This window comes from Dioscorea cayenensis, chromosome 17 (genome assembly GCF_009730915.1).
Source record: "Dioscorea cayenensis subsp. rotundata cultivar TDr96_F1 chromosome 17, TDr96_F1_v2_PseudoChromosome.rev07_lg8_w22 25.fasta, whole genome shotgun sequence".
Taxonomy (NCBI): Eukaryota; Viridiplantae; Streptophyta; class Magnoliopsida; order Dioscoreales; family Dioscoreaceae; genus Dioscorea; species Dioscorea cayenensis.
In genome coordinates this window covers 17,134,474-17,149,595 of record NC_052487.1, presented here as the reverse complement: position 1 = coordinate 17,149,595, position 15,122 = coordinate 17,134,474, and the positions used below count along the sequence as shown (strand labels likewise).

General features: G+C 33.7%; 2 protein-coding genes and 1 pseudogene across 3 annotated transcripts; 2 read left to right on the top strand and 1 right to left on the bottom strand.

The window, feature by feature from the left end:
* LOC120281180 overlaps positions 1-4,455 on the top strand; it is a 10,431-nt pseudogene extending 5,976 nt beyond the window's left edge.
* LOC120280049 (VAN3-binding protein-like) lies at positions 4,326-7,197 on the bottom strand. 2 transcript variants are annotated; one of them, XM_039286750.1, is made up of 6 exons: positions 6,692-7,197; positions 6,193-6,559; positions 5,171-5,320; positions 4,943-4,992; positions 4,790-4,853; positions 4,326-4,715 (listed from the first exon to the last, which is right to left on the bottom strand). In XM_039286750.1, exons 1-6 carry the CDS (start codon positions 7,115-7,117, stop codon positions 4,510-4,512), a joined length of 1,263 nt encoding a protein of 420 aa, XP_039142684.1. In that variant the 5' UTR covers positions 7,118-7,197; the 3' UTR covers positions 4,326-4,509. The 2 variants fall into 2 exon arrangements, with proteins under 2 accessions (XP_039142684.1, XP_039142685.1); XM_039286751.1 differs by having other exon boundaries at positions 4,790-4,847.
* A 5,390-nt stretch (positions 7,198-12,587) lies between these two features.
* LOC120281179 lies at positions 12,588-13,909 on the top strand. Its single transcript, XM_039288074.1, has 2 exons — positions 12,588-12,604; positions 13,253-13,909. Exons 1-2 carry the CDS (start codon positions 12,588-12,590, stop codon positions 13,842-13,844), a joined length of 609 nt encoding a protein of 202 aa, XP_039144008.1. The 3' UTR covers positions 13,845-13,909.
* Positions 13,910-15,122: the final 1,213 nt, after the last annotated feature.

Here is a 15,122-nt window from a genome sequence, read left to right as displayed (position 1 = left end):
TCGAAGCTGCTGAGGAGACGTGACATTCCTGGGGAAAGATACACTAATGCTTTCCTTGGATTTGGGCAGAAGATTCTCACTTTGTTGGTAGGCTGACTTACAATCTACCTTAATGTCTCTCAGTAATTCAACCTCTGTTTGCCATGCTATTATCCCATGCTTTGAAGCTGCTATGCTTAAATATTGATAATTTTTCACAGATCCATTCATTTCATGTTTCTTATAGGAAAGGAACATTTCGAACCTATATGTGTCTAATAAATACTTTTACATGTCAATTTTGACAGATTATGGAGTGGATAAGTATGATATTGGAACAGGCTTTGGTCATTTTGGCATAGCAGTTGAAGATGTAAGATTCTGTTTCTTGTTCATAAGCATACTTGTTGGATTGTTTTTCCTCTTTTGTTTGTTTTCAAAATGTCATAGTGGGTTCAAATTTGATGTTTCACGTATAATTGGTTCTTTTAGATTCTGCTCATATATATATATATGGCACGAAGATTCTGACAGTTTTGTCGTTAGCTATTTGATTATTTGTTTTTAAGGTAAAACTATTACTTTTCCCCTTTTTCTCAGATTTATTTAATATGAATCATGCCTATTATGAGGAAACAGACATTTTTCTCATAAAAAAGCCATTTGTGACCAAGCTGTGGAGAAAAAAATCAAATGAGGAAACACAAATATTTTTTTTCTCATAAAGGCAGTTAAATTTCAAATAGGTGTCCAAAGCTGTGGATCTCATAAAAGCTAGGGAAAGGTTATTAAGGAACCTGGTCCTGTCGATGACGCCAATACTGTGATTACTTTTATTGAAGATTCTGATGGTTACAAGTTCAAGCTTGTGGAAGGGGCCTCACACCAGAGCCCTTGTGTCAAGTAATGCTTCGGGTGGGCGATCTTGGTTGTTCCATAAATTTCTATGAAAAGTAAGTCTTAATAATTTGATATGGTTTTCTTATGATGTTTATTTTGGTTTTGCTGTTCTTACATGGAAATTCTCTGTTTTCTGAAGTCCTGAATCTGTTCTTATGTTCAAACTCAGGCTTTTGGCATGGTGCTTCTGCGCCAAACAAGACAATCCAAGAACAAAGGTTAGCACCTAATTCTCAGTATTTTTTATGGTATTAGTTTCTGTTCTGTTTGTGAGCTAATGTCTAACTTGTTCCCGCCCGATATCAGATTGGCTGGCCTTGAGACCCAAGTTTCAGTATTTTTCAGTCTGCAGTCCATCTTTCATAGCTTTCCTAAACAATCAACTATAAGATCTCCATAACCATGGTTAAGCTATCAGTGAAGGGCTTGTTTACTTCCTAAAGAATTGATTTACAATTTTCATGGATCTTCTTTTTAATTTTATATTTTTCTGTATTTGCTAGAAATGCGAGTTGTCCTGCTATGCCTGTAATCTTGGCCTGGTAACATGTGGATCTTTGTGTCCATAGTTTCCATTAGGAGTGAGTGTTTGGTTTGGGAATTTAGAGATCTGGATTTCAGGTGTGTGCTAATTGGTTTGCAGAGTCAAAGCTTGCACTGTATCCCTTAAAACAGGAGTTCAAAAGGTGTGAAACCCTCATATACCTCTGGCAAACACAGGATTTGGGCCATGCAGTAGGTTTGAAAGGTATATGAATTCAAAAGGTCCTGCCAAACACTACCTACCATGAGTCGATCTATGGTGACCTGCATTTATAATTTTGATTTACTTGCAAATTCGAGATGCATGTTGCAGTGTGTGTCATCATGAGCTCTTTTAACCTTGCATACAATAATGTCTCATTTCAATTATTTTTCTTTCCTGCAGACCTATTTCAGATGAATTCTAACAAGTTTGACCTGATATAACCTTCCCACACTGCAAATCTTCTACTAACTGATATACGCTGTTAAAAAGTTCAAAACTTTACAAAATCTCCATTTGCCATCACGCACAGTTGCCAAATATTTTCTTGAGTCTCTCTTGATTGCCAGTCTCTAATTTTCAACTATAAAAATGTGCATTATTATACTGCAGAGGATAGAAAGTGGTCTTTTGTCTCATGGAGAGGATCCAAAGTCATTTTTCTCACATGAGAACAGCAGTATCAAGAGATTTGCCTGTGATCTGAAAATAACACCTTATTAATATGTAATATGATAAAGAACATACTGAAACTATAGTAGTTTGGTATGAGGTTTATGACATCAGGTATTATTTGATACAGGAATCTAGATCTCAAATGAACCACATTTAATAAGGGACTGCTGTTGGGAGATTAATCACCAAATGATTCAAAGAAGGCAATGCGGAATTATGTTGTTGGGTAGGTTCCTTGAGACTAGTAGCACTGCTGCTATTCAGACTATCATTACTAATACAACCTTCCAACAAGCAATCTAGTTCCAGTAGATTGACTTGATATTTCTGCTGTTTTGCACCCATTTTCTTTATAAACATATCCTGAGTGAAATGAGCAAAATCTTCTTCATTTAAAATAAATTCAATTATATACTGATTCCACGTGCTGATTCAAATGTGGCTCTATGAAAGAACAAATTGTAGTGTTGGTACAGGTTCATTCTTCTCTGAATTTGTTCTCCCCCTCTTCCTGAGCGAACAGTTCTTGACGGCTTATTATGCATCCATCCGCTCAACCTTGCTGTTCATGTTTTGCAAGTTTGGATTCTACAATTAGTTCTTTAGTTCTTAAATTGATCTCTGGTTAAGTCCTTTTGATTATCGATGAAGCCTTCATCTCCTTTTTCGTGTGCTTGAGTCTTGTGAGTATGCATACTCTGTAAAGCAACTCAGGTGCAATTTTGTCTCCCCAAAGTCAGTTAGCTGTGTAAAATGACTGCTGTAAAAGTCGCTGAAATTTCATTGTGATGATACCGTTTTGTAAATGCTATATCGATTTTCAATAAATGCATATATTTGCAAGTATACCCATTGAGTTCAGATTCTATTACATGTTGTCAGGGCATTGTGCAAGTAGTATGGATTTAGCAAGAGCCAAATAAAATTAATTTTTTAAAGGGTGTAAATGTAATTATGCTATTTTGCAGCTGAATATATGCAAAAATTTAATTCTTCAGTGTGCTTTCAATTCAGTTATATGTCATTTGCGTCCCTTTGTCTTTATTTTTATTATTCTATCCAGTTAATTAATAACGGGAATGATTTTCAGTGTACAGTAGCAATGATGGGATATGGACCTGAAGATAAAAGTACAGTTTTGGAGTTGATGTATAACTATGGGGTTCATGAGTATGACAAAGGAAATGGATATGCACAGGTAAGCTTTAGGCCCAGGTTTAAAAGATTTAACAGAGTTGGATCATGTAGAAATCAACTGGTGTAATTCTTTTGTTCACTACTATACTAAGGAGATTGACGCATTCTATCATGACAGATTGCAATAGGTACAGATGATGTTTATAGAACAGCAGAAGCAATAAAAATATGTGGGGGAAAGATAATTCGTGAACCTGGACCTTTACCTGGCATCAACACAAAGATCACTGCCTGCTTGGATCCTGATGGTTGGAAAACAGTATGGGCCAACTTCTACTCTTTGCTCAGTTCTTTATAGACCTTGCTTCCATCTTTTATTTTGCGAAACTTGTTAAAATTAGTGTATTTGTGCACAAGGAACTGAAATATCACTTGCCTGATTTATATCATGCATTATACCGTGTTATGTGAAGTGGGACCAAGTGGAAAATAGAATGACCATCATCTTTCCTAAATTGAATAACTTTTTTGTTCCTTGAGCTCCGGCAAATCTAGATAAGAATTGTCAAGCTGCAATTTGCCTTCAATTGAAGCCTTCTTTCCTGAATAAAGTTCTTTTGAAATGAATTTCTTGTTGAATCTCCATTAGTGTATTATTATCTAATACAAATGTCAAGGAACCTAATAAATGGGAACTGAAATATCCTAGTGAAACTAAAGAGAGCAGCTCGGGATTGGTTTTTGAGTTTTGCATGCGTTCTTTTTTTGGTAATTCTGTAGACCTACTAGCTATTTAGTTTTTAACTCAAATTTTCATTAAATATCATGACGCATTTAGGGCTAAAGATTTTAATGCCTAATTGGGGTTAATGAATCTAGATGTTACTTAATACCGTATTTTCTGAATATGCATGAACTTTGTGTATCAATTTAAATTCCTTCTGTTATTTACTCAGTGTGTTGTTTCTTTTGTTATTATTTAAGCTCTCATACCTTGCATTCAATGTGAGAATTGGATCTTGTGCAGGTATTTGTCGACAATATCGATTTTACCACAGAACTTGAGTGAGCAGCAATTGCTTCAAACATATAGAGAAAGTCCAATCAATTGGAATACTACCATCCGGCCAATATCATTTGTAGATAGTGTAAATTGTAATTACATAGATTGGTGCAGATGCAATATTAATACAAATTTAGACATTCTTTTTGGTTCAAATAGAAACATAATACCATTCTACTTTGCAACCTCCTTGCATTTGAACCATTCACTTGATGTCCTGCTTTTGTAATTACAGAAAAATGCTCATGTTGGCAGGGGAATTGAGCATTTGCTGTATGCCTTCAACCCACATCTGTTTCTCAGCTTTACTTTTGCATTCAAATTCAATCAATCTTTCTGGTGTTTTGATTGCAAAGTAAGCTTTCTTATTGTTTTCTTCTCCTGACTCTCTACCAGGCCATGCAGAAACATCAGAGCACACATCAATAACAACACCTGAAAAAGAACAGCACCACTCAACCTACTGATGCATCATTTCTATTTGGTCAAACCAGGTAAATCTGTCTTACTTTTTTTCTTTTTCACAAAAGTTCCAGCCATGTGTGTACTCTTCATTTTGACAACTACCTGCAGCTTGTTAGATTGATCCAATGTTCATATTAGAAAGTAATAAGCTGTTTCAGAAACTTTGCTAATTATGGATTATGGTGATTGTGACATACCTGCCAACTTGAGTTCACATAGACAGAGACTTGTTTCCAGTGAAGTACACCTACCATCAAAGTAAAAGGTTAAATCCTCAAGTAGTTATAGTTTTTTCTTTTGTACAGTAAAAAGTTTCTTTTGCACAGATACACTTACAAATTTCAGATAATATTGAATCTTAGTGCCAAAAAAAATATTTAGCAACCATTTTATAAATTATTTTTGTGAGTTTTGTATGACTACACCTTTTCTGGTGCGTTTAAGCAGGTCTCCACCATGAGAAATAAATGCCAAAACTGATGAACTAGCATCTGCATCTTTAGTATCTCCTGTTAATGTTGAACAATTAATTTCCTTGTGAAATCTTGCTCTTAGTGTCGCTGCTCCTCGCAAAGCTGCATTTTTAAATGGACATCATTAACATAACAAATGTTGGATTAGTGATGAAAATTAGCTAGCTCTTTCCTATATCTCATTTATTAAATTCCAAATGAAATAAAATATCGATGATTATTAGTGTTATCAATGATTAATTAGTTTATTTTTAAATATACAAACTTCTTTAATAACAATATTAGTACATAATTAATTTTAATATTTTTTTGTACATATGTATAATTTCAAAAATCTTCAATTTACTCTTATCTTTTTCCTTTATAAATTTGACATAATTATTACATTTTAAAAACTTTTTTAGAAGAAAAATTCAGAGAAGGATGTATGTTTGTTTACACACACAAGCCTATAACAGTTTACACAGAATATTGTAAATTGTGTTTTTTTATTTTTTTATTCTTACAATGAATGCAAGACACCCTAAACACAAACACACTTTCTATGTTTTCATTAAATCTCAATCATGCATTAAGAACTCTCAGCTTTTTGCATAGAAGTCAAATAGCTATTACATTAAAAATTTTATCTATTTTATTAGAAAGAAAAAAAATTCTTCCCCTTTGAAATTTTTATAATCTTCAATATTTTTTGTTAGGCATAAAAAAAAAACTTAAAATATTTTTAATAACTAATTTAACTTGAAGTTATGTACAAACACATAATAATCTTATTATATATTTAGAAGTATATTAATATATGAAAGAAAAAAAAATTATGAGCTATTTCATATATTTTATGGTTTATCTAGTTTTCTTGAAAAAAAATTATAAAATATATATATATATATACCACAAAATCTATATTATCAACCCATAATAATAATAATAATAATAATAATAATAATAATAATAATAATAGAATGAAGACAGACCTGTTGCGGCGCCGGCGGTGAGAGCCATGATATCCCCACTAGTGTGCGCAGTAACCGCCGAATGCACAACACCTAAGATCTGATCACGCGTAGCACCAACGACGTGGGCCATCTCCACGCAATGCGAAGCCACCAGCGCCGCCGCCGAAGCTAACGCCGCACTCGTTTTCGATACTCCATTCGATTGAGCCGCCACCGCCGCAACTGCCGCCGCAACACCGGCCACAGATGTCGCCGCATACACTTGCGCGTTTCTTGTGCGCGCTTCTTCTCTCCTTCTCTCCTTGTTATCTTTCAGCCAATCTCCCATTGTTTTCCCTCCTCCTCCTCCTCCTCCTCTTGGTACTACTCCTCTTAAAAGTTGCACCTTTTTGTAATAATAACAAAACATTTCAACAATCACTAGTTTTGTTCTAAGGGAAATTGGTTATAAACCCCTCAAAAGTTTTATAATTGCATATTTACCTTAACAGAACAGAAGGAAGAGTAGTAGTGATACCTTAAGGTCTCCATGATCTCTTGGAGAAATGGGAGGGTTAATGGCAAGTAAGTCAGATGGGAGTAAAGGGTGAAACTTGGTCATCTTTTGAGTCTCTTGTGCTGTGACTTGTGAGTTGTTGTTGTTGTTGTTGTTGTTGTTGTTGTTGAGTAAGGGAGGAGGGTGGCGAGAGACAGCAGTGAGAGCTTTGGAGAGTTCCAAGGCTGAGATGCTCCAAGATCTTGCAAGGAACTCCATTGTCTCTGTTGGAGTCTCTGGTGGTGGTGCTACTACTACTGATGATGTTTCTTCTTCTTCTTCTTGTTCTTCTTCTAGTTTGTTGTTGTTGATGATGATGTTCTCTTCGGTACTGGTATCCTCCTCTTCAATGTTGTCTAGAGGGAGTGAAGGGCATTTCAGGAATTTGTGGCAGGAGCATGGATCCATTATCACAAAGTAGAGTAGGAGTACTAGTGGTGCCGGTGGTGCTAGGAAGAAAGAGACACTAGTGTTTGCATGAAAGACATGGTTTTTGAGGTTTTAGTGGAGAGTTTATAGCATGCCCTGTTGTGTCTCGTGTGTGTTATTTTAATCCTATAGTTGATTATTTTCAGGTTGCTGTTTTGTTGCTTTTATGTACAGCAAATTTTGATGTCTTTTCTACTTATATATGCAATTATTACAAAATTTTTGAATCTAGGGCATTTTTAATCAGATAAATTGAACAAATAATTTTAGCAAGTGATTTGAAAAGAATTTTTAACTTTTGCTAAACTGCACTAGGTTCACTATTAAAAGTATATGTTGTGGGATGTTTATTGTTCCAGTTCTAAAAACCATGGACATAATGATATTAAGAGTTTTTAATTGTGGGTATATGCTCGTAACCTGATCCCTGCATCAGTTGGATGAGAGTGTCTGGGTGGTCTGTATTACTCTAGTGCATCACTGATTGTGCATTTGTTTGTCGCATTTCGTTTAAAAAAATTTTTTTAAAAATAACTTTTCAAATTGATGTTTTTCCACAAGTGCACATAGAATGAAATAAATTATATAGGTTTTTTTAAATATAAATTAAACATTTATTTTCATGGAGAGAGTGTATATTTTAAATTCGTTTATATTAATTAATTGAAATAAATTTGAGTTAAAAACTTTAAATTTACTAATAGAATTGGTCGAAGTGACAAAAGTTTGGATCACTTTAAGTAAATAATTTTGAATTTAAACTTTTTTTATGAATGTAAAAAAAAATATATTAAGAGAGGTTACCGTTCTATAAAGCTCTTAGTACCGAGCCCCATTTTTTTGAGTCAAATAAATTTTTATATTTATTTTTGCTTCTAATATCAAATGGTAGATTTAAAAATTCTATTTTATACTGTTATGTTTTATAGTTATTTGATATATATATTTATTTATTATTAAATAAATTTTTTTAACAAAGTGAGCATGTCATTATTTATATTATTTCATTGCCCGCTAGGAGGATGAGGGATTTGAACTTCCAGCTTCCCGTATTGTACTCCTATTGATGAGGGGCATATTGAGGAGTGTCTTTCTGGACAAAAAGGATATGGCCTAACAAAGGATATTCTGGTAATTTTTCAAACGGTGGATTTTTGGTTTTTAAGAGTCTCACTTGAAGAGAAACGGGTCAACGAACACAAGTCACTAGCTTTGTTTGTGAGTCATATCAAAATTTGGCCAAATTATATCGTTTAGGCCTCGAAAACCCTAATTTTGCCTTTTTAGTAATAATTGATTTTGTTATATCTTATAATAGAAATCTCTGATTTGTGAGGCGTTTGTAGCAATAGTCTTTATTTTGATAAATCTTTTATTTCTTGCTGATATTTGAGAATTTACTATTTTTAGTAAATTTTTGAATTATCTTCTTTCTTAGTGTTATTTTTGCCTATTTAATGTAAGCCTATGGGCAAGAGAAAATCAATTTTGTAATCTTTATTTCCTTGAGTAATAAGATTTTATTTTTTCCCCAAATTTCTGGCTATCTTTGATCAACAGGTGTTGGAAGCTTGTTACCAAGTATTCGTGCGCGAATCAACGGTCTCGAGTATACCACTACATCACCTATGCTTTAACATTGAATTATACCAATGTTGGCTAGCATTTGTTTGTTGGTTGAAATCATGCATATTAAAAAACAAAATAATTACTTTATTTGCGGCATGACACGAGCAGCCGAAACAACTCGTAACATATATTATATATATAGTTCCATAAATTCTAAATATACATTAATTTGGGTATAATAAATTTTCCAACATACAATATATAGTATGAAATTAAAATATACAATGGATATAAAAAATAAAATAAAATAAAATAAAATAAAATTAATCATTGATTTTTATGAATTGAATGACTTTATTTGTTTGAAACTTGTAAAGTAACATCCGGCCGGTCAAGGCTGGCAATTACATTAACAATATACGTGATAACAATGGTACTCCAAAAATCAAAAAATCAGAACTTTGTTAAAAGTAAAGCAAACAAACATATAAAGTACAAGTAAAATTAGAGAAACAGTACATACAAATGAAACACAGAGAACAAAATAGGAGAACAGATACTAAAAATAAATCCACTAGGGTAGATATATAGACTAAAGCTAAAACATGATTCATGAATAACAGACAAAAACACACACACACACAAAAAAGTCTATAGGCCGTAGATCGTAATGAGGAGGATAGGAGTTAGTGATCACTTAGATGTATTTGCCTAGTCAAAGTTGGGCGTTGTGCCAACAGTGTCACACTCTTGGGACCTTTGAAATTTTAGACTGTGTTAGCAATGCTGATTGCATCTTCCACTTGAGTCGTTTTGTTTTTAGTATTGCAAACATCCATATGAAAAAGCAATGACTAGTAAAGCGGTTTGGAATAAAATATGCAATTAGTTTGTTCAAGCCAAATTAATGTTCCAAATTATAGCTTGCAGCCTTGCACAAGCAAATCCCCACCTCTCAAGTCTTAGACCTGTGTCTCGAGGTTATACCTTTAGAAGGCTCAAGTCAAGAAAAGATTAATGGCAGTTTGCCAGGCCAAAATTATGGTCAAAACAATTCCAAATTTCTTTCTGCAAAAATATAAGTAATGAAGATGGTGATCAACTGTTTCAATTGTATAATGGCTCAGATTATATGTGCCCGTCGAATGTTTGTTGCACCTCTTAATAGACCGATTGTCTAGTGTAAGAATCTTATTATTTTGAGCCAATCAATTTAAAATTTTTATCTTTTGGGATAGTTGCCTCTCTAGGTTGTCATAGTTACTCAAGAAAAGAGCTAAAATAACATGTCGAGAATACGATCACCACTTTAACCTCTTTTAACCTCCTTGTTATTCTACAATTTTAATCTTCATACACCACTTATATTTCATAAAAAAAAAATGTTCTAACTTTATAATTTGTTCTCTCAAATAATTCATAATTAATTGAGTTTATATTTCGACATTACAGAACTTATTATTCATAAATTTATTGATCGAAAAAAAATTAAAATCAACAAATATGTTCAGTCCAACGATCAAAATAAATATGTTTTTATTTCTTATTTAACCAATTAATCGTTGATTGAATTAATATGAAAAAAAAAAAAGATAATAATAGAAAAAAGAGTAGAAAACTTTAGAGAGAAGTGCCCTTCCCTTGTGAAAGGCACCTAAAAGGCTGTTAACCTTGTGAAGGCCTCACCCTTTCCAACAGAGGAGCGGCGAGGCTCATGATGATGATCAAGCAATACAACAAGGTGATGCGTGGGCCTTTGTTTCCATGATAATATTTTCAAGGTCCCAATGAGACACAAACACTAATAACGATGCAAGTTTAAGGTGGCTTTTTGTTTTTAAGCACATCATCATCATCATTGCACCAAATGACATGCTAATCAAGATTACTATACCACTTCGAAGACTCCAACCTCATTAATTAATGAATTTAACCTTTCATCATTAGAGACCTCTCCTCCTCGTGTGTCTCATATAAAACAACATCAAATCAAATCTTGTTTAATGGAAGAACAAGAGGAGATGAATATGATAAACTGGGATTAGTATGATTGCAAACACTTGAATATAATATATTAGGATTATAATGTGAAGGATTACAATGAGATTTAAAGGAAACATGATCTCCTTTGCAAGCACTTGCAATCTTATGTTATTTTTCATTATTATTATTATTATTATTATTATTATTATTATTATTATTATTATTATTATTTTGGAGTATGATTTGTTCATATGTCATATTAAATATTTGAGTTTATAATTCGAATTATGTTTGACTCAACTTAAAAAAACTCATGGTGTGACTTAAGTGATGTTTAAAGTATGAGAATATTTTTTGGAGATTGTAAATGGTATTGTAAAAATTAAGTCAAGTCCTAGACTAAATGTAAATCAACATGACTTATATTCAATTTAGAATGTGCACAAATATATTTTAGGGTTTTATTGTGAAGAATTGATTTTGGAAAATTGAACGGTCACTTTATAGTCAACTTTAAATATGGTGAAATTATTATTTTTTTAATCAGTGTTTTTTTTTATTTTAACTTTTGCATGGAAATCTATATGTTCTTGTTTTTCTAATTATCATTCAAGTATTTTTTTTAAGTATATTTTATTAAAAAATTAGTACTCCCTCCCTCCGTTTTTTTTATTTGTAGTGAATAACTGAATCTCATATACTAAAAAAGTTGGTTATTTCACATAATTTAATAAAAAATTAGTTATCTTTTTAAAATTACCCCTAATTTATATTTTTACATTTCCCTCTCATATTAAATTTCAAGAAGAGAATTGAATAAAAGTGTGAGGATAATTTTAAAAAAAAATGATAAATACTTTTTAATGTTTAAAAATGAAAGATAAAAAAAACATGATTAATCCATTAATTAATATAGAGTAAGTTTGGACTTGGAATAAGAATTTTCTTTTAAAAAGTCCCATAGAAGTTGAAGAAGTTGAAGAAGCTGAAGAGCTTGACATGATTGAATAGAAGGGGACTAAGAGCTGTCAATCACCAAGAAAAATAAAGAGTCATGTAATGTAAGCATGAAAAGAGGTACATACATAATAAAGTTCTTGAAATTGGAGCAATGATGCTGAGAACGGTTGACTGTGCTTCTCCTCGCGAATCCCGCAATGTAGTGCTCTCTCAGTTTAGTTGGGGTCCTTTCAATCCTTTTCTTTTATACATCTTTAGGCTTTTGAAACACACTCACTCATCTTCTCTTTATTATTATTATGAGGGCCGGGCCCTTTTGTCATCATAATCTTCTTGATCATCATGATACATATCTGTTTGTGTTTGAGCCCACACTTGATTTCCTCACCAAGCGCACTTTGGCCTCTTGTTTGTTTTTTTTGGGTTTCATTTTCCGTATTTTGTGGTATTATATGTTTGGTTTTTATGTGACTGTTGTATTGTCGTTATGATGATGATCATCATCATACTTTACTCACCAAGCGCACTTTGTTCTTGTTCTATCTTGTGTGTGTTTGCACTGGTTCGGATTTAGATATATTAGTGTAGTTATTTATTTTAGTTGTTATTTTATATAGGTTTAAAGTTGAAGATGGGGGCTATATAGCTTGCATTGGTGTTCAAGTAAAAGATCTTAATTAATTAGATCTATGTTAAGGCTTACTTAATTGATTTGGTCTATATTAAAAAATCTTAATTAAATTTGATTATGGTGATTGATTTGTCATCCTATTATATTATTGTAAGATAGATATTAATAGGTCCTTCACATAATTTTTCTCTTTCTATTATTTTTTATTTGTTCTATTCTTTTATATTTCTATCAATTCTAAACTCTTAAGCTAGATAATTTTTTTTCCACTTTTTTAATAATATAAACTTACAAATAATGTACCAAATGCCTAATGAACTAAGGTTAAGGAGGCAAAATGAATCAAAACCTGCCTCGAGGACTTCTTACAATCCATTTGCCGATTTAGATCATTGTTACATTATTTATTTTTAAACAAATAATTTTAAATCAAAAGCTCGACTCAGATTCGAAATATGGGTGTAGAATGAGTTGTATGGAATGATATTTAAAATTTTATTTTGACTTTAAAATTTGGATTTTGGGTTATAATTTGTCATAAATCCTCCATCCCGAATACCATCTATGTTAGGAAATCTTTCCTATAAATGATCATATCTACATAATTAATAATTAATTCAATTCAAAATTATGAACATAGCAACAAATTATGCAATTAAAAGAAAATTTAACTCAAACTCACAATCTATTTTAATTATTTAATACAACATTTGTTTAACAAATAATTAAAAATCAAGTTTTTTTACAACAATTAGGCCCTGTTTGGCTACCATTAAATTCCATAGGAATGGCCACCATTCCTATGAAATTTAATATTACATAGGAAATCATAGGAATTGGTGTTTGGGTATTCTTTTTACAGTTTAAAATTCCTATGAAATCACATGATTCCATAGGAATTTTACAAAGTGGTGGAACCAAATTTTTTTTTTCCTTTGTTTTTCGTGTGGCCGTTGTGAACGAGTGTGAAGGGCTTTCATTTGGGATCGACGAAGCCGCCGCCACAACCTCTCGACCGCCACCATCCCTCCGGTGAAGAACGACCTCGCCAGCGATCACAACCACAGCTCGCCGCCGGCCCCGTGGCTCCTCGACCTCATCGCTTACCAGGTGGATCTCATCACCACTCTTCTTCTCTCCCTCATCTCCCCCTTTTTCACCTCCCTCTTCGTTGGCCCTGAATCTTCCGACCTCGCCGCCCTCGCCGACTCCGACCGCCCGGCCCGCGCCCTCCTCGACTCCCCCGCTGCCCGCACTGCTCTCTCCCTCGCCCTATCCCACCCATCCTCCGGCGCTGGCGACGACCCTCTCTGCCAATGGCTCTACGACACCCTTCAGTCCCCCGATCTGGATCTCCGCCTCGTCCCTCTCTCCTTCATCCCTCTCGTCTCGGGTCTGTATCTGTCTCGCGTCATCTCCGGTGACGGCGCCACTCCCTCCCTTGCCGGCTTCGAGGCCGTCCTTTTGGCTGTCTACTCGTCGGAGGTCAAGGCTCGTGCTGGCCGTCCCGTCCTCATCTCCATCCCGGATCTCTCTCTGCCGTCTCTCTACCACACCCCATGACCAAACTCTAACCCTAACCCTCACCCGAAATCCCTCATTTCTTATGAGCTTGCATGACAATAGCACTTTATTGTCAATCAAGGCTGCCAAAGTAATCCTGGCTAAGGTTTTATCATTTCCAAACTTATTGAATGCTAAAAGATGTGGACTTTGATATATTTGCCCTGTTTTTTTCCCTTGTGCTTATCTTGTTTGATTTGTTAGTATTGCCAGTTCTTGCTTTGATTGTTGTCAATGTATTTGCATTTGACATGCTTCTACTTGAGATGTTTAAAGATATGCTAACATTAAAATTTTGAATGCTGATCAATTGAATGCTGAAGTACTCTAGCATCAGAAGCAGATCCTTCCCAACCAGCCCGAACATATACAAAACGTAGGTTAAAATCGCACGCGACCATGACATTCTGGGATAATGTTTGTTTTCTATTTCTGTAAGGATCTTGCAAGGCCAAAGAAATAGTGATTGGAACATGTGTTCCATCAATAGCACCAATACAATCCTAAAATAAAAAAAACCCATAATATTTGTTAAGAGAATATATAAAAAAACATAATAATAAATAAAATGACAGTATAAAGAATTCTAACCTTGAAATATGGACAAAAATGTCTATTATTCTGGATAATTGGTGATGTAGTTGTTGGTGGCAATTCTATATATGTAGTCGCAAGAGCAGTAATAGCTTCAAGCACTTTTTTAAAATAACGGCTAACCGTTTCTGCGGAATGTTGAAAACGTTCTTGCACGTCACGATTACTAGCGTTGTGCGCAAGAGTGTACAAAAACATTGCTAGTTGTTCCTCGATTGTAACCCTTTTCGAGCTTCGGAGAAGAGATCTTTCTCTTAAACAATTAGATAGTGCTTGAAATATACGAGGCTCCATACGAAATTCACGCTTACAACGTGCCTCATGACCTTCAAGAATTTCTTGAACATATGCATCGCCTGTTAACATTGATGTATGACAAGGCCTAGTTTCTGAACTTACAGGAAATAAACTTGGTAAAATGGTGAATACGAATTCATCATCATCTTCATTAATCTTTCTCCATTGATCCAGATCCATATTGAAACAAAAGACTTTGAGACGTAAAAATTTAAGCTGAAGAGAGATAAGTTTACAAATGCCATAAGAGTGTTGGCTTTAAATAGAGAGAAATTGTTAACGGCTAGTTTTTCAAAAATTTCAACGGCTAGTTTCATTTTCAAAAACTCCAACGGCTAGTTTCAATTTCAAAATTAAAAATTCCTATGGAAAAATTCCTGCGCACAT